At 43.7% G+C, this 19,116-nt stretch overlaps 1 protein-coding gene across 2 annotated transcripts in view; it reads left to right on the top strand.

Annotated features, from left to right (window-relative positions):
- Positions 1 to 19,116, top strand: part of LOC115462578 (transmembrane emp24 domain-containing protein 11-like) — a 132,671-nt gene that overhangs the window by 35,622 nt on the left and 77,933 nt on the right. For both annotated transcript variants that reach the window (XM_030192572.1, XM_030192573.1), the window contains exon 3: positions 12,232 to 12,357. In XM_030192572.1, the coding sequence (XP_030048432.1) occupies positions 12,232 to 12,357 (126 nt within the window). The remainder of the gene's footprint in view (positions 1 to 12,231; positions 12,358 to 19,116) is intronic.

Here is a 19,116-nt window from a genome sequence, read left to right as displayed (position 1 = left end):
TCCTTCTCCTCTTTTCCTGCTATCACCGAAGAGGAAACCGCCCATCTCCTCTCCATCTCGAAATCCACCACCTGTTCCTCAGACCCCATCCCCACCAACTTACTTATCACCATCACTCCTACTATCACCCCCACCATCTGTCACATCCTCAACCTCTCTCTCTCCACTGCAACTGTCCCGGACACCTTCAAGCATGCTGTGGTCACACCACTCCTCAAAAAGCCATCACTTGACCCTACCTGTCCCTCCAACTACCGCCCCATTTCCCTCCTACCCTTCCTCTCCAAGATACTTGAACGCGCCATTCACAGCCGCTGCATTGATTTTCTCTCCACTCATGCCATCCTCGATCTGCTCCAATCCGGCTTTCGCCCCCTACACTCGACAGAAACGGCACTATCTAAGGTCTGCAATGACCTGTTCCTCGCCAAATCCAAAGGTCACTACTCCATCCTCATCCTCCTCGACCTATCCGCCGCTTTCGACACTGTCAATCACAACCTACTTCTTGACACACTGTCCTCCTTTGGGTTCCAGGGCTCTGTCCTCTCCTGGTTCTCCTCCTATCTCTCCCATCGTACCTTCAGAGTACACTCTCATGGTTCGTCCTCCTCCCCTATCCCACTCTCTGTTGGAGTTCCTCAAGGCTCTGTCCTTGGGCCCCTTCTTTTCTCAATCTACACCTCTTCCTTAGGCTCCCTGATCTCTTCTCACGGTTTTCACTATCATCTTTATGCTGACGACACCCAGCTTTATCTCTCCACACCAGAAATCACTGCGGAAACCCAGGCCAAGGTATCGGCCTGCTTATCAGACATTGCTGCCTGGATGTCCAACCGCCACCTGAAACTGAACATGGCCAAGACTGAACTTATTGTTTTCCCACCCAAACCCACTTCTCTCCCTCCACTCTCTAGCTCAGTTGATAACAACCTCATCGTCCCCGTCTCATCTGCCCGCAACCTCGGTGTCATCTTCGACTCCTCCCTCTCCTTCTCTGCGCATATCCAGCAGATAGCCACGACCTGTCGCTTCTTCCTCTATAACATTAGCAAAATTCGCCCCTTCCTCTCCAAGCACACCACCCAAACTCTCATCCACTCTCTCATTACCTCTCGCCTTGACTACTGCAACCTACTCCTCACCGGCCTCCCACTTAGCCATCTATCCCCCCTTCAGTCCATTCAGAACTCTGCCGCACGTCTTATCTTCCGCCTTAACCGATATACTCATATCACCCCTCTCCTCAAGTCACTTCACTGGCTTCCGTTCAGATACCGAACACAGTTCAAGCTTCTCCTACTCACCTACAAATGCACTCGATCTGCAGCCCCTCCTTACCTCTCTACCCTCATCTCCCCTTACGTCCCTACCCGTAACCTCCGCTCTCAAGACAAATCCCTCCTTTCAGTACCCTTCTCCACCACCGCCAACTCTAGGCTTCGCCCTTTCTGCCTCGCCTCACCCCATGCTTGGAACAAACTCCCTGAGCCCATACGCCGGGCCCCCTCCCTACCCATCTTCAAATCATTGCTCAAAGCCCACCTCTTCAATGTCGCCTTCGGCACCTAATCACTTCATCTCTTCTCAGGAAATCTCATCTACCCCAACTTGGCATTTCGTCTTTTAGATTGTAAGCTCTTCTGAGCAGGGACTGTCCTTATTCGTTAATTTGTACAGCGCTGCGTAACCCTAGTAGCGCTCTAGAAATGTTAAGTAGTAGTAGTAGTATGTGGCAGTGTGTAAAAACTCAGATTATTGCACTTGACTTTAAACAACTAAACTATAGCAGGAGGAGAGAAAAAGATTTACTATGATGGAGGTCACTGCAGACGATTGAAAAACAACATACCGTTAAAGTGCAAATTTAAAAAATTGAACCCCTAGACTTTGGATTTTTGCTATGGACATAATTCACAGGAAATGATTTCTTTCTGTCATTTGATTACCATATCATGGTGCTCATTTTCAAAGCATGTAGTAGACTTATAAAGTTACGTGGAGAGGTATTTTCGATATGACATCTAAGTTGGACTTTGGATGTTTTGCGCTAAATGTTCAAACTCCAAATAGGAAATATGGCTATTTTCAAAACTGCAAAACGTCATCTTATTTTTTTTTTTCAAAATACCATCTGTAACAAGATTTTGTGCTATGTGCATTTATTTTTTTTTTCAGGCTATTTTTGCAAAAAAAAAAAAAAAAAATTGTATAAGTGAAAAACGTAGAAAATCAAGCAAATGGAATGTAGGAGGGGCTAGAAGTTTTAGAAGACTGGTCCCCCAGACATCCCAGGAGAGCAATGGGACACTTTAGGGGGCACTGCTGTGGACTTCATATAAATGCTCCCAAGTACACCTCTCACTGTTGCTCCCTTATCTCGTCTGCTGAGCCCTCCAAAACCCACTCAAAACCCTGTCTGCTGAGCTCTCCAAAACCCACTACCCCCAACTGTACATGTGGGTATAGTGGGTTTCTGGTGAGTTTGGGAGGGCTCACACTTTCCACCATGTGTAGCAGGTAGGGGGAGGTATGGGCCTAGGCCCACCTGTCTACAGTGAACTGCATCCACCACTACACTACACCAAGGACCTGCATGGAGCTCTAATAGACCTGGCTATAACATCTGAAGCTGTCTTAGAGGCAGATGAGTACTATTTTTATTCACATTTTGGGGGGGTGGGAGGGGGTCAGTGACCACTAGGGGAGTAAGGAGGGAGTAATCCCCAATTCCTTCCAGTGGTCATCTGGTCATTTAAGGCACCTTTCTGTGCCTTATTTGTTATAAAAACAGGTCTATATCAAAACATTTATTTTTTGCTTTAGATGTTTTCATTTTGTTCCATTATGGCTGTAAAACGTCCAAGTGTCAGGCACGCCCTAAGCCTGCCCTAATCCCACTTCCACAATGACCCCAACACATCCCCTTGTGATTTGGGTGCATTGCAGACTAAATGTATAGATAAAAGCCTACAAAATAGGTTTTGAAAATTCCAATTTGGAATTTTTGAGAAGAAATCCATCCAAATGGTGCTTTTGACACTTTTTGAACATTTTTCTTTTTCAAAAATGATCCCCATTGTAACCTATGTAACATTGTAAGTCTATATGCTTTGAAAACAAGCCTCCATATATCTTTACTACCACATTGTAAGTCTATATGCTTTGAAAACGAGCCTCCATATATCTTTACTACCACTTTAATGTGAAAAAAATTTACTACCTATTAATAATGTTCTTTAGCAGTTTAAAAAACAAAGTGCACAAAAAATAGCCCACGTTCCATGTAAATCCCACATTAATTAATATAAGTATTAGGTACTATTACCCAAAGCAGAGAGCTGAAAGAGCTGTGTTAAAATCTGCTGTGCTTACCAGTGGCTTTTTACAGACCAAGTTAATTCACAGTTCTAGGGCTATTGTTGGTCTATTGTGCTGTGCCAGTATGGTAGTCTTACTGCATGAGGTATGTCAGCAACACAAAAAAATGCATATAGATTATGCAGGCAGACAAAGTGAAGCTATCAACTTGATAGCTGTGCTCTGTGTGCCTGCATAATCTGTATGCATGTTTCTGTGTTGCTCACATACATAGTGCAGTAGGACACATACATCTTTGGACATAACATGGGTTCTTTTCCTCTGTGTGTAGCTGTGTTGCAGGGGCGTAGCTACGGGTGGGCCTGGGTGGGCCCAGGCCCACCCAATTTCAGCCCAGGCCTGCCCAGCGCCAGCGCCAGCACCCATTGCCGGCCACTGCTGCTTTTCCTGTTGAGCAGCAGGGCCGGCGCTACAAAAAGAAGAAGCGCTAACGGCGCTAAGGACGAGAAATGTTTTTTTAAAAAAAAGGGCGGCACCGGCAGGCACTGTCTCGGCAGCCTTGAGGCATGGGCTGCTGAGGCATTGGCTGCTGGCTCGCAGGCTCCTCCCGTCTGCGGGAGGAGCCTGCGAGCCAGCAGCCAATGCCTCAGCAACCCATGCCTTAAGGCTGCCGAGACAGTGCCTGCCAGTGCCGCGCTTTTTTTTTTTTTTAAACATTTCTCGTCCTTAGCGCCGTTAGCGCTTCTTCTTTTTTTGTAGCGCCGGCCCTGCTGCTCAACAGGAAAAGCAGCAGTAGCCGGCAATGGGGGCTGGCGCTGGCATGCCGGGCGGGCCTCGTCGAAGAAAAGAGGGAAAACATGGAAGGATGGGGAGAAAAAGAGGGAAAACAGATGGAAGGATGGGGAGAAAGAGGAAAAACATGGAAGGATGGGGAGAAAAGAGGGAAAACAGATGGAAGGATGGCAGAGAATGAGGGAAAACATGGAAGGATGGGGAGAAAGAGGGAAACATGGAAGGATGGGGAGAATGAGGGAAAACATGGAAGGATGGGGAGAAAGAGGGAAAACTTGGAAGTATGGGGAGAAAAGAGGGAAAACAGATGGAAGGATGGCAGAGAATGAGGGAAAACATGGAAGGATGGGGAGAAAGAGGGAAAACTTGGAAGGATGGGGAGAAAAGAGGGGAAACAGATGGAAGGATGGCAGAGAATGAGGGAAAACATGGAAGGATGGGGAGAAAGAGGGAAAACATGGAAGGATGGGGAGAAAAGATAGAAAACAGATGGAAGGATGGGGAGAGAACGAGGGAAAACGGATGGATGGGGAGAGAGACTCTGGATGGAAGGATGGGGAGAGAAAGGGGAGAGACTGGAAGGATGTGGAGAGAGAAGGGACACTGAACAGAAAAGGGTAGAGTGATACAGAGACACTGGTTAGAAAGAGGGAGAGAGACATTAGATGGAAGGATCAGGAGAGAGGATAGATGGATGGAAGGATGGGGAGAGAAAGAGGGAAGACGCTGGATGGAAGGGTAGGGAGAAAGAGGTGACACTGGACGGAAGGATGCAGAAAGAAAGAGGGGAGACTACTGGAAGGATGGGGAGAGAGAGGGGGGACTGGAAGGATGGGGAGAGAAAGAAGAGAGCTGCTGGATGGAAAAGGAGAGTAGTGAAAGACTGGAGAATAAGAGGAAGGGGCATGGGGAGAACAAGGGTGAGAAAAAGATGAAAAGCCATAAGTAGATGAAGGAAATTAAAGAATGGATAGTAAGAATGAATTAAATCAGGACACAGAGAGAGAGAGGCAGAAAAATATTGAAGAAAGCAAAGAAAAAGGAGAGAAAAATGAGAAATGGCCAGGAAACCGTGGCAGAAGAGTTAAGCGAAAACGAAGGAAAGCAGAATCTAGAGACTGGGAGCAACACAATGAGAAAAAGTAAATGGCCATACAAGAAAGGTAAAGAAAATAATTTTATTTTTAATTTAGGATAAACTAATATGGTACCTGTGTTAATGAAGTTTCAGAGACCAATACTTCCTTCCTTAGGTCAGGCGAGGATACCGTAACAGCATTATACTGACCTGAGGCAGGAGGTTTTGGCCTCTGAAAGCTCATTGAAAAGGGTGTTAGGCTATTAAATAAATTTTCTGAAATCTGATGCTCTGAAAAGCAGCACTTTACCCTGTGTGACAAATGCATCTGATTAGCGTGACTAAATTTTGCTGGGGGAGGGGGGTAGAGAGAAAATTTTGTGCCCACCCACTTTGGGTTTAGGCCCATCCAAAATTGGCAGTCTGGCTACGCCACTGCTGTGTTGTGGAGAGTAGTGGCGAGCTGTTATCATTGGATTATTTGCTCATGTGCCTGGTACTTCCCACTGTTTATCCCCAGGAAGGTGCACAGAGGCAAAGGCAGTGAGATGGAAGGTACAGCCTGAAGAAGGCTGGGAACCAAGTGTGTTTACAGAAAAGTGTTCTGGTTGCACAGAAAGAGGAAGCTAATCTCTCAAGTGCTACAGAGAAGACACAAGGCAGACGAAGCTGGCAAGGGAAAGTGAGTACCCTTTAAAGTGTTTGCCTTTATGCAGGGAAAGAAGCCAGCAGGAACTTACACAGAGGGTGGGGTTTAGCCCTGGTAAGAAGGAAAAGACAATTACTAAGAAACCCTAGACTAGGGAAGTGCCTGAATCGGGAAAAGTTTGATTCTGAAAGAGAAGAGTAACCCCTGTAACAAGTTGAACAGAGGGAAGGTTACTGGGGAACAGTGGTGTACCTAGCATATTTGACACCTGTGGCTGATCATTTTTAAAACCCCCCCATTCTCTATATGAAAAAAATTATTGTTAGTAATAATCCATGAATCACGCAACAAGGGTGTACCTAGGAAAAGGCAGCATCTTAAACATTGCAGTGAGCACTACAACATCAGTACACCCATTGTAAAACTAAACACGCCAGATCAATCCTGCACAGTCAATGCCAGTCGAAAGCCATGTCTTTTTCACACACAGAACACAAATATACCCTCACCCAGTATAGAATAAGTAACCACAAACTAAAAATAGAAATACGTAAACAAAATTTCAATGGAACCCCCAAGAAGCCAGACTCTGCATACAATGAACACAACAAAAAGTGATGCATGCCCCCTAGTACTGTGCAAAATATAAAGATAGATCCAAATTTGAAAGAGAAAACCTGACAAATACCAATCACCACTTTACAAAATAACAGAAAAAAAACAAATATGAATAATTCCATTTTATTGGACTCGTACATTTTTCAAATAGCTTGTTGAGACCAAAACCTCCTTCAGGTCAGGGCCAGTCTTAGCAATTGCGGGGTCCTTTGCAGACCAGTTCGTGCCCCCCACCCACACACACACACACACTCCTTGCCTAACCCCACCCCCCTTTGATAAGATGTTTTATCTTTTTAATTTTTTTTTAACTTATGTGCACTGCTCCGGAGAAGAAAATAGTCAATGGGTCCACTTGAAGGTCTACATCTGCAAGAAGAGAAAAACAAAAGGAAAACCACAAAGCACAGGTAGAATCAAATAGCTTCTGCTTCAAGCCCTCCTCCCATTATGCAAACAGAGCATCACCAAAGGACAGTTACCTGCTAGTTTTCCTGGCTTCCTGCAAATACCTGCTTCCAGGAGCCAGCTTCTCCCCCAAGTCTCCCCTTTCAACATGCAGGCTGTTTTACATCTCCTGGGCTTCTTCCTTCTCTGTGCCTCCAGCTCCCTAATATACTCCTGGCTTTTGTCAGCTATGCCTTTCTCTCTCTCTGTCTCTGAAGACCAGGTGATTACTAAATTGGCCCATCTGTAAGAGAAGTCTATTCTACTACAATTCTACTACAATTCCTTACTGTAAGGAATATAAATATTTGTATGTCAGTTTCCATCTATACCAAAGGTATATTTTGTCCCTAAAATTCATAAAAGTGTTATGGCACCTCTGGGGCGTACCATTGTGAATGGTAGGGGTTCATTATTGGAGCCTCTGTCACAGTATTTAGATTATCATTTGAGCTCAGAGGTCCCTAAGATTACATCTTATATACAAGATACTTCACATCTTTTACAAATGTTAGACATGATACATATAGAGGAAGAACAGCAAGTACAGTTAATTACATTAGATGTAACTGCCTTGTATACGAATATACCTCAAAAGGCAACCTTGTCTGACAGCAGACAGTTTGTTGAGTAAGGAATACTCTATAGCTTAAAATGAATTTTTGAATCAATTAGTGAGTTTGAGCAAAAATATTTTCTACTGGTAAAGGGTGTTGCCATGGGGGCGACTGTAGCCCCCATGGTAGCATGCCTTTATATGGCAATATTTGAAGAAAAAAAATATATAACAATAAGTTTGCCTCAAATATTATTCATTAGAAGTGTTACATCGACGATGTATTGCTTATATGGAAGGGTGATGTGGCTTTTTTAAAGGAATTTATGATATATTTGAATCAATGTGATGATAACATTACATTCACCTCCCATATGGGTGGACATCAAATTGAGTTTTTGGATACTGTTATTCAATACAGAGCGGGTAAATTTAATACTGAAGCATTTAGAAAGCCTACCGACAGAAATACAATTACACTATAGTAGTCATCATCCAATATCGTTAAAGAAAGGCATTCTGGTGGGACAGTTCTTACGAATTCATAGGATTTGTTCAGAGAAAGAAGAGTATATTAAACAAGCTCAGGAGATGAAACTTCATTTTAAACAATGGGGGTAGCCTAGTAGAGTGGGTACCCCGTTGTTTAAACATTTTAAAATGGGTATATCATGCACATCGTCCTTGGTTATTCCATAAAAAAAACAAAAAACAGTGGAATCTAGAATTACATGTGTGTTACCATATGTTCCTAATACAGAAGCAGTCAGACGGATCATAAGTAAACATTAGTCTGTGTTGAAGGTTCATCCAGGGTTTGATACCTTACCTCGGTTTGCACACCGACGGGGTCAAAATTTTGGGAAAAATTATCAAAAAACAAGGGCATGCAATGGGATTCTGTAGGTGGACATCAAAAATGCACAGGGTGTAGGCATTGTGCACATGAGATAGAGACACAATGGATAATGATCCCCAATCAGAGTAAACCAAAAAAATTCTATTTAAGACGAATTGTGAATCTTCATGTGTAATTTATGCCATTCTGTGTCCATGTGGTCTCATGTACATTGGACAAAATATTAAGAAAATAAAACATAGGCTAGATCAACACAGGGCCGCCGAGAGGGGGAGGCAGGGGGGACAAAATTTCCTGGGCCATCAATGGGGGCCTGGTGCCGCAGTCCCCGGTCTCACCCGCCCTCGACTCCATCGACAGCCCCCCTCCGTCCGCCACCAGGCCCCCTGCATTCAAATTACAGTGCCTCACCTCCGAGTGAAAGCGCAGCGGCAGATTGCCTCTCTCTGGGCCTTCCCTCCCTGTGTCTCGCCCTCATCTGATGTAACTTCCTGTTTCCACGAGGGCAGAACACAGGGAGGGAAGGCCCGAAGGGAGGTGATCTGCAGCTGCACTTTTACATGGAGGTGAGGCGCTGTGATTTGAATGCAGGGGCCCGGTGGTGGATGGAGGGGGGCTGTCGACGGGGGTGGGCAGGTGGAGCCTGGGGACTGCGGCGGCCTCGGCGGGGGGGGGGGGGGGGTGGCAGCGGCGGGGCCTTGCCCCGGCCCAGTCTCTCGGCAGTCCAGGCCCAACATTTAAGTAATATTAAATTGCAGAAGAAGGAAACCCTGCTGGTGGAACAAATAATCACGTTATATAAGATTTGCAGTTTGTGGTGTTATTCCAGTTTGAGGAAGAACAAGGGGGAAATATTAGTATAAAATGTTTCAGATGGACCAAAGATTCATTTTCGAGTGGCGTACAGTTGTCCCCTTAGGCTTAAAAAAGAAAGTGGAATGGGCGGGGTTACACACATGATGTATTTCCTCCAGCGTTCAAATGAGTGGAGTGATGTGCGCATGAACGGCATCGTTCAGATTTGAGACTCCATTTTTCATAATGCTGGTTGGAATTCTGCCAGGGTCTGGCAAAATGATTAATAAAAGAAACTTATAAGGTATATAAAATATCAGTTATTTATGGATGAAAATAGATGTAATAAGGGTGTATCTGACCGCCTCACTAATTTAGTATTCTAGAGTCATAACCCCTGAAGACGCAACCAGCGAAACGCAAATTTGTGAAGGGTATGAAGGCGTTTGAGAAACATGAACGATCATACCTGGTGACAAGCAAATTATGTGGCAAAGGATTCCAGGACATATTGAGATAAGACCATTCTTATATTGATTACTATTGAAGGAACAATAACAGGAACTGTGTACTGTTGGGAGAAGAAACAACACAATTCAGAAGAATTGAGCAAGCAATGATTGGATGTTTGTCACAAAACTTTGAGATTTAATAACACCTAATGTAAGGTGTATGAAAATTAAGAGCAAGCAGAAAAGTGTTTATTATGAGATCAAAATTTATGAATGGAGATAACAAGACAAGATAATAATTGCTTGGGTTTGTGAAGCTGTACTAAGATTATTAACAATGGACAATACCTGAAGTAGAGTGAATGTGAGTGTGGATTGTATGTGAGTGACGTTAGTGAGGGTATGTGTTGGATTAAAGAATTTTTATAAGATATCGCGATATTTTTTACCTAATAAAGGATTTTTTAAAAAAGCATTTGGATAATTACATTGAATTGGAGTATTTAGAGGGGCATTTTTGAAAGAAACGTCCAAGTTGGGATTTGGATGTCTTTGTAAAACATCCAAATCCGGGAGTGGAGAAAACCGTATTTTCGAAAAAAGATGGACGTCCATCTTTCGTGTCGAAAATACTAAGGACATCCTTGGATTTGGACATCCTTAGACATGGATAATTAGATTGTAAACTCTGTCAAGCAGGGACTGTCTCTTCATGTTCAAGTGTACAGCGCTGCGTAAGTCTAGTAGCGCTATAGAAATGATAAGTAGTAGTACTATGTCTTAGACTTTTGGCGATTTTCGAAACCAAAGACATCCATGTCAAAAACATCCAAATGCAAGCCATTTGGACATGGGAGGAGCCAGCATTTGTAGTGCACTGGTCCCCCTGACATGCCAGGACACCAACTGGGCACCCTAGGGGGCACTGCAGTGGACTTCAGAAATTGCTCTCTTACCGTGTGTGCTAAGCCCCCCAAAACCTACTACCCCCAACTGTACACCACTACCATAGCCCTTACGAGTGAAGGGGGGCACCTAGATGTGGGTATAGTGGGTTTGTGGTGGGTTTTGGAGGGCTCGCTGTTTCCTCCACAAACATAATAGGTGGGGGGGGGGGGGTATGGGCCTGGGTCCGCCTGTCTGAAGTGCACTGCACCCACTAAAACTACTCCAGGGACCTGCATGCGCTGTCATGGACTTGAGTATGACATCTGAGGCTGGCACAAAATATTTTTAAGATGTTTTTTGAGGATGGGAGGGGGTTCGTGACCACTGGGGGAGTAACGGGGAGGTCATCCCCGATTCCCTCCGGTGGTCATCTGGTCATTTTGGGCATTTTTTGTGCCTTATTCGTAAAAACAAAAACACGTCCGGGTGAAAACGTCCAAGTTTTACTTTAGGACGTCCCTGCTTTTTTCAATTATGGCTCAAAGATGTTCAAGTGTTAGGCACACCCAAGTCCCACCTTCACCACGCCTCAAACATACCCCCTTGACATCCTTGCGACAGACTACAGTTGGAGATGTCCAAAATTGGGTTTCGATTATACCGATTTGGACATCTCTGGGAGATGGACGTCCATGTTCTGATTTATGTCGAAAGATGGATGTCCATCTCTTTCGAAAATGAGCCTGTTAATATTGTAACTAGATTGGAAAAAGGATACTCAGATACTGGTGCATTAAATTAAGAAGATATTTCCAGCATTTTTCTGTACAGAAGAAATGTCTTTAAAACACGTTAACAACATTACAGAAAATTGTCAAGACATCTGCATTGTTAGCACAGTCCTGTGCTCTTAGCATGTACTAATTACCACTTTAACAACTTAGCACAGCTTAGTAAATAGGACCCATACTATTTAATTGTTCCAAGGTAGTCCAGAAACCTTACCTCTTTAAACATTAGTTTGATTTAGGTTATCTGTCTAAGTGGCCCTTTTACTAAAGTGCATTAAGCACTTGCGTGCAATTAATACACAAAAAACAGGCACTGCATGTCTGCATTATGGGGATTTGTGGTTGTTTGCCTATTTCTATGCATTAAACTGGTCTAGCATGTTACATTTACTGTGCACTAACCTACAGTTAACAAGGGACTACTCCTAAACAGGAGATAAGTGCTTCTGCATTAACAGCGCATTGGTACCGCACGTTAATAGCAATATTAATGCATAGCCTATGTGTGAAAATTCTGGGAATGCCCTTTCTTGATGCAGCATTAATTTTGGGCTTGCAGTGCATAAAAATCCTGCATTAGAGAATATTATGTCCAAAATTTAACACACTTTATTAAAAGGTCCCCTAAATTCTTTGTTTCTCTTTCAATTGATTTATACCTTGTGAAAAAAAAGGAGAGACATTCCACTAAGTTAATACCTTACATACAGAAAAACAGTAGAACTCTTTTAAATTAATTTTCTAGCCTTTCAGACCATAACTAATACTAAAAAAACAGTTTATCAGGGTTCAAAAGTCACGTTAAAACAAGCATATTTAGAGGCTTATTTTCAAAGCACATAGACGTACAAAGTTACATATGTTACTAGGGAACTTTATAAGTTTATGTACTTTGAAAATGAGCACCTTAATGTACTGTATATAACTGTCACAAATACTAGAATTTTAATAGCATTTTCATGAATACATTACTTTTATTTTATAGTTATTGTTATCAAAAGTGTATGGACCAGAGGCAACAGTAACATTTACATCACACACATATGGTGAACACAGCATATGTTTGCAATCCAACTCAACAAGGCTTATGGTGTTTGCAGCAAGTAGACTGGTAAGTATGATCCTTTAATATATATAGATGACTGCAAAAAAAAACATCTATCTAGTCTGCTCATTTTTCCTATTACGATATTTCAGGCTCTATTTGATCTCCAGTGTGCTTCTTGCTTCTGATGAACTGGCTTGAATATGAACCTCTGACTACTGTGGAAATCCCTCTATTATAAGTTTCCCCCAAAAGGATCTCCATCAAGATCCTGAACAGATGTGCCATACAGTGATCACCACTGTACTATCTACAGAATTAATTGTAACATCATGAGAATTTCTCATGATGTTGTCTGAATTCTCTATATTGTCACAGTTCATTCCATGTTATAACTTCCATTGCTGGCCTTTGCAGCTCTGACAGCCAATAGGAAGAAGCTGCCTGAAATTTATTTCACCAGTTTTCTCTAGGCTTCTATCCCTGAGCAGATAGCTTGAAGCCAGTTTCTGTCGTGGCCTGTGAACTTGATGCTCCTGCACCTGTCAGGAAATCACATGCTCAGTAAAAGCTTCCAGAGAGATAGAGAACTAAGGGGAATAATGTAGCCTCTGAAAACTGAAGGAAGGGTAGGGGGGTTATGATAATTTGGAGAAGGGTCGGGTGGCAGTAGTAACCTCCCTCCTACGTGTTATAAGCTCCCTTTTTGCCCGCCAAATTTGTCTTGGCTTCCATCTTCAACCTTCCACCTTTGCCCCATGCCAAGAGGAAGATCCCTCCTGTCCAGCCTGATACAATAAACTTGAATATAGAATCAGTCTACTATACTCCTATGAATTGGCACAAAAAAGTACTTGCTAAAGGAGCAAGGATTTAAGGACCAAGGGACAGGAAACAGACCCGAAACCTGGTTGCTGGCTTGCTTTAGTGGAGAGGTATGAGGAAACCTTCCTAAGCCCTGTAGAGTCTATGGACAAGGAGACAGAATTTATTCAGAGTACATAAGAACATAAGAGTAGCCATACTGGATCATACCAATGGTCCGTCTAGCCCAGTATCCTGTTTTCCAAACACTGGCCAAGCCAGGTCACAAGTACCTGGCAGAAACCCAATTAGCAGCAACATTCCATGCTATCAATCCCGGTGCAAGCAGTTGCTTCCCCATGTCTGTCTCAATAGCAGACTATGGACTTTTCCTCCAGGAATGTATCCAAACCTTTTTTAAACACAGATACGCTAACCGCTGTTACCACATCCTCTGTTAAACAGTTCCAGAACTTAGCTATTTGTTGAGAGAAAAAAATATTTCCTTCTATTCGTTTTAGAAGTATTTCCATGTAACTTTTTTGAGTGTCCCCTAGTCTTTTTACCTTTGGAACGAGTAAAAAATCAATTTACTTACTCGTTCTACACCACTCAGGATTTTGTAGACCTCAATCATATCTCCCCTCATCTGTCTCTTTTCCAAACTGAAAAGCCCTAACCTCTTTAACCTTTCCTCATATGAGAGGAGTTCCATCCCCTTTAACATTTTGGCTGCTCTTCTTTGAACCGTTTTCTAATTCTGCTATATCTTTTTTGAGATACGGCGACCAGAACAGAACACAAGGTGCAGTCGTACCATAGAGTGATACAAAGGCTCTATAGTATTTTTGGTCTTATTCACCATCCCTTTCCTAATAATTCCTAGCATCCTGTTTGCTTTTTTTGGCCGCTGCTACACACTGAGCAGAAGATTTCAGCATATTATCTACAATGACACCTAGATCTTTTTCTTGAGTGCTGTCCCCCAAGGTGGACCCTAGAATCAGGTAACTATGATTTGGATTATTCTTTCCAATGTGCATCACCTTGCATTTGTCCACATTAAATTTCATCTGCCATTTGGATGCCCAGTCTTCCAATTTCCTAATGTTTTCCAGCAATATTTCACAGTCCACTGCTTCCTGAAAATTCTAACCAGAGCAGGAAGGAGAAAAGAACTTTTGTAACATCTGATTACATCTTCACTGCATAGCCACTGTGTCTATCACTTAGATACCAAGGAACCTGTAAGTGTTTACCAACTACTTGAATTCATCTGCTTAAGTATACCAGCAATTGAACTGTGCAAGCCAAGTTATCACCTATCCAGTGAGAGAGATTGAGTTACAAGGAGAAATAAGGATATCTGTATATGTTTTGTGTACAACTGGAGGAGAGGAGAAAAGTTATTGTAAATAGTTGGCCATCTGTTTGAAAAGGTTGAAGCTGTACCTGTATCAACTGATGGACAGCAAAGATTCTAGTTTCAGCAAAAGAACTGGTGTGGTCTCCATCAATGTGTGAAGTCAGGTGCAGAGGTAAATCCTGGTCCCAACCAATAAATAATAGTGTGCACCCCTCTTGTTCAACTATCCCGGCTATAGGCTAGGCAAGCTGCCTTGACCACCTTAACCAGGAGGTTACACAAATGGTACCCAAACAGGGACCTAAAACAAGCTGAAAGAAATAAAAACCACACCTCTGAACCAGAAGGAATTGCCAACTTATACATTTTTTGGATTACAAATTTTGGAGTTGGAGCAGACCCTTATCCTATCTGGCCACTGAGACTGTACTTTCTGGCAGACAGAAAGAGAAGAAACAGCCGGTGTGCCTTGAACTGAAACCAGCTACCAGGATGCAGCATGAGGAGGAATCGTTTATTTTAGAGGTGCTGTGGAAATTTATCCTGATCTTCAGGGACTTTCAATTTAAAGTCAAGCTGTGGAGTGGCTTCCTGCCAATGGGCACTGCCGGCACAACTGTGCAAGGACTTTCACAACATAGAAGAGAGTTTACATCATTCAAACTTGGCACAAGGAGGAGAATCCGCAGACAGTGGAGACATTGAGCCTGCAGCACAGCAATGAAGCACAAGGAGAATAGGGTGTATGTAAACCATACCTTGAAGGCGCAGTGCCATGTTGGGGAGGACCTATGTCACTGTTCAAAGGGGGCCCTTTGTGTGATTGTGAGCGATTAGATCTTGCTACCAACCTTAACCCAATCCACACCCTTATGCCAAAGAGTTCTCCTGAAAAGTCAGTGCCATTAACCCAATAGAACCAGCAGGGTGAGTATCAGGGAGGAGTCTGCTCTTCCCTCAGAAAGCTCTGTTGGGACCCCGATTGACATAGCTACCCTAAAGCTAATGTCAAAAGGCCTGATCAAACCTGGTATGCATCTAAAATTGAATCAGAGACTATTGCCAGAGACTGTTGGGCTTTCTGATATTTTGAGCTGAATGCTTCTATTCCCAAATGTGCTATGTGTGTTTGGGGTTTTTTGTGTTTAGGCTCTTAGGTATTAAGCTGAAATTCAGATCCTCCAGGGCAGCATTTTCAGAAATGCTCCCTGTTCCATATGCAGGACCCAAGAGGCAGGCAGAGCTCCAAAGTTTCAATGTGTGGTTGTGACGATGGTGCAGGGATGAGGGATTTAGATTTGATGTGGTTCTTGTCCTACACCTTGCTAACTGTTGCTGTAGCATTCTAACTTTGTGGACAGGTTCTGCCAGTCCTAGGCAAAAAAAAAAAAAATAAAGCAGCCATGGAGGGGCATAATTGAACGAAAACGTCTATCTCCATGGGCGTTTATCTCCAAGATCGGGTCCGTGAAGGGGCGGACCGAATCGTAGTTTCGAAAAAAATAGACGTCTATGTTTTATTCGACAATTTGTGAGCTGGGCGTTTTTGTTTTTCAGCGATAATGGAAAATGAAAGCACCCAGCTCAAAAACGAATAAATCCAAGGCATTTGTTCGTGGGAGGGGCCAGGATTCGTAGTGCACTGGTCCCCCTCACATGCCAGGACACCAACCGGGTACCCTAGGGGGCACTTTTACAAAAACAAAAAAAAAGGTAAAAGAGCTCCCAGGTGCATAGCACCCTTCCCTTGTGTGTTGAGCCCCCCAAATCCCCCTCAAAACCCACTGCCCACAAGTCTACACCATTACTATAGCCCTAAGGGGGGCACCTACATGTGGGTACAGTGGGTTTGGGGGGGTTGGACGACTAAGCATTAAGCAGCACAATTGTAACAGGTAGGGGGGGATGGGCCTGGGTCCACCTGCCTGAAGTCCACTGCACCCCCTAACAACTGCTCCAGGGACCTGCATACTGCTGCCAGGGAGGTGGGTATGACATTTGAGGGTGAAAATAAAAAGTTGTGAAACGGCATATTTTGTGGTGGGAGGGGGTTTGTGACCACTGGGGGAGTCAGGGGAGGTCATCCCCGATTCCCTCCAGTGGTTATCTGGTCATTTAGGGCACTTTTTGGGGCCTTATTCGTGGAAAAACAGGGTCCAGGAAAAGTGCCCTAAATTCTCGCTAAAAACGCATATTTTTTTCCCATTATCGGCGAAAGGCGCCCATCTCTGATCGGCCGATAACCACGCCCCAGTTCCGCCTTCACCACGCCTTCGACACGCCCCCGTCAACTTTGTACGCTTCCGCGATGGAGTGCAGTTGAAAACGTCCAAGTTTGGCTTTCGATTATACCGCGTTATTCGTTTTTGGGAGATAAACGCCTATCTCCCGATTTAGGTCGCAATATAGGCGTTTTTGTCTTTCGATTATAAGCTGGATAGTATCCCAACTGGTTTTAATTTGAATTTTACAAAGATGGAACAGCTATAATTATTGAGAATATTCAGATTTACTAAAGGAAAGTTATAGTCTAGCTGAATTTGACTGTTGAATCAAACTGAATTTGTTTTATCAGACTGTATCATTGCTGGCCACACCTAGAGAACTTTTTGATAAAGCACTTGGCTGACTCACTGGGACTTATAGTCCCACTCACCATGGGCGTAGTTTGACTGTTTCATTTGGGGGGGCAAAGGATGGGGCAGGGCACATTAGCATATATATATATATATATATATATATATATATATACACATATACATACAGTGCACTCCATTTAAGTGCACGTCGGATAAGCGCATGCTCTGTTTAACTGCATGCCATACTTCGGTCCCGTTTTTGCACCATCAATTTCTATGGGGAACCGGTTTAACGCACCACTGATAAGTGCAAGATTCGCTTATATGCATGCATGGTTCAAGACCAATCCTCTGCAGGAAAGACTCCGCATAAGCGCGCGCACGGAATATGGAAGCCGATTGGCGCGTGACAACTGAGATTTCAAATTTACTGCCCCTTTAACTGCCACAGGCAGAATAAGCAAAAGAATGTTGTTAGAGCGTACACTGGGGTCGTCGTTGTCGTTGCGGCGGAACTGTAAGACTTTAACACTGGATGAACAAATAGAAGTTCTTAAAAAATTAGAAAACAAACAAAGTCAAGCATCTATTACTGAACAATAAGGTGTCAAGCCCAGTCAAATTTCACGTGTCTTGAAGTGGAAAGACCAGCTTCTGGAAGACTGGCAAAACAATATAAATCCACAACAAAAACGAAAACGGGCGGGAAAAGCTGAGGAGGTAGAAGATACTCTTCTTCAGTGGTTTTCTCAAGTCAGGAGCAGACAGTCCTGTCAATGGTCCACTGCTTATGGAGAAAGCTAACCAACTAGCTGAAAGTCTTGGACTAACTGAATTCAAAGCCACTGTTGGATGGTTGGAAAGATGGAAGGAGAGGAACAACATAAAATTCAAGAAACAGCATGCTGAGAAACAAGACGCTGATGACTTTGCTGCTGAAAATTGGGTTGTTTCAGTTCTTCCTACCATCTTGAACGAGTTTGCACCTCGTGACATTTTCAATGCTGACGAAAACGGTCTCTACTGGTGAGCAATTCCTGATGGAACACTTGCATTCAAACATGCCGAAACTACTGGAGGTAAAACGTCGAAGGACCGACTGACGATCCTCCTTTGCTGCAATATGGATGGGAGTGAGAAGTTGGAACCCCTCGTCATTGGAAAGAGCAAATAGCCCCGTTGCTTCAAGAAAGTTAAGCGACTTCCTGTGCCATACGAGGCTAACGCAAATTCATGGATGACTGGGGAAATTTGGAAGCAGTGGCTAAAGAGGTTAGACACTAGAATGCGGGCACAAAAGCGTCAGAGTTTGTTGCTTTGTGATAATTGTGCTGCACACAGGGATGATGTCAGGCTGTCTAACGTCAAGGTGGTCTTCCTGCCACCAAACACTACCTCTCTGATCCAACCTATGGATCAGGGCATAATAGCCAATTTCAAACAACATTATCGGGCTCTTGTGCTTTGTCGTCTAATGAGCGTTATGGATGACCAGACTGGCAAGGATAAACGTGCTGTTGAACTGGCTCATAATCTATCACTGTTGGATTCCCTACATATGCAGAAAGAAGCCTGAAATCATGTTACTTAGGCAACCATTGTGAACTGCTACAAGCGGGCAAGCTTTGTTAAGGATGTGGAGAGGAACGAAACAGATGCAACTGTTGCAAACGCGTCAGATGAACAGATTATTGACATCCCAGCCGGTGTTACTGAAGAGGAGTTTCATTGCTACGTAGCTGTTGATTACGATCTACAAACAGCTGATGACAGCACTGATGTCGAGATATGCGCCTACACGCAGGCAACAACGGCTGATGATGAAACAGAGGATGAAATGAGCAGCGAGGCACATGCTGACGAAATTCAACAACCTCCTCCTGTCACTTTTGCAAGAGCGCTGGAGAGTCTCAACGCCGTGCAGGCCTATCTGGAGGCCACTGGATGTCAGTGCTACGACAGTTTTTACCATCTGGCAGACGTAGTCTATGGAACTCACAGACCCAATAGTGTACAGAGGACTATAACTGATTACTTCAAGTAAGCCTAACGTCAATTAACGAAGACTGTATAATG

This window comes from Microcaecilia unicolor, chromosome 2 (assembly GCF_901765095.1).
Source record: "Microcaecilia unicolor chromosome 2, aMicUni1.1, whole genome shotgun sequence".
Taxonomy (NCBI): domain Eukaryota; kingdom Metazoa; phylum Chordata; class Amphibia; order Gymnophiona; family Siphonopidae; genus Microcaecilia; species Microcaecilia unicolor.
Note: the sequence above shows the minus strand (reverse complement) of the source record. Positions and strands in the feature narration are given on the sequence as shown.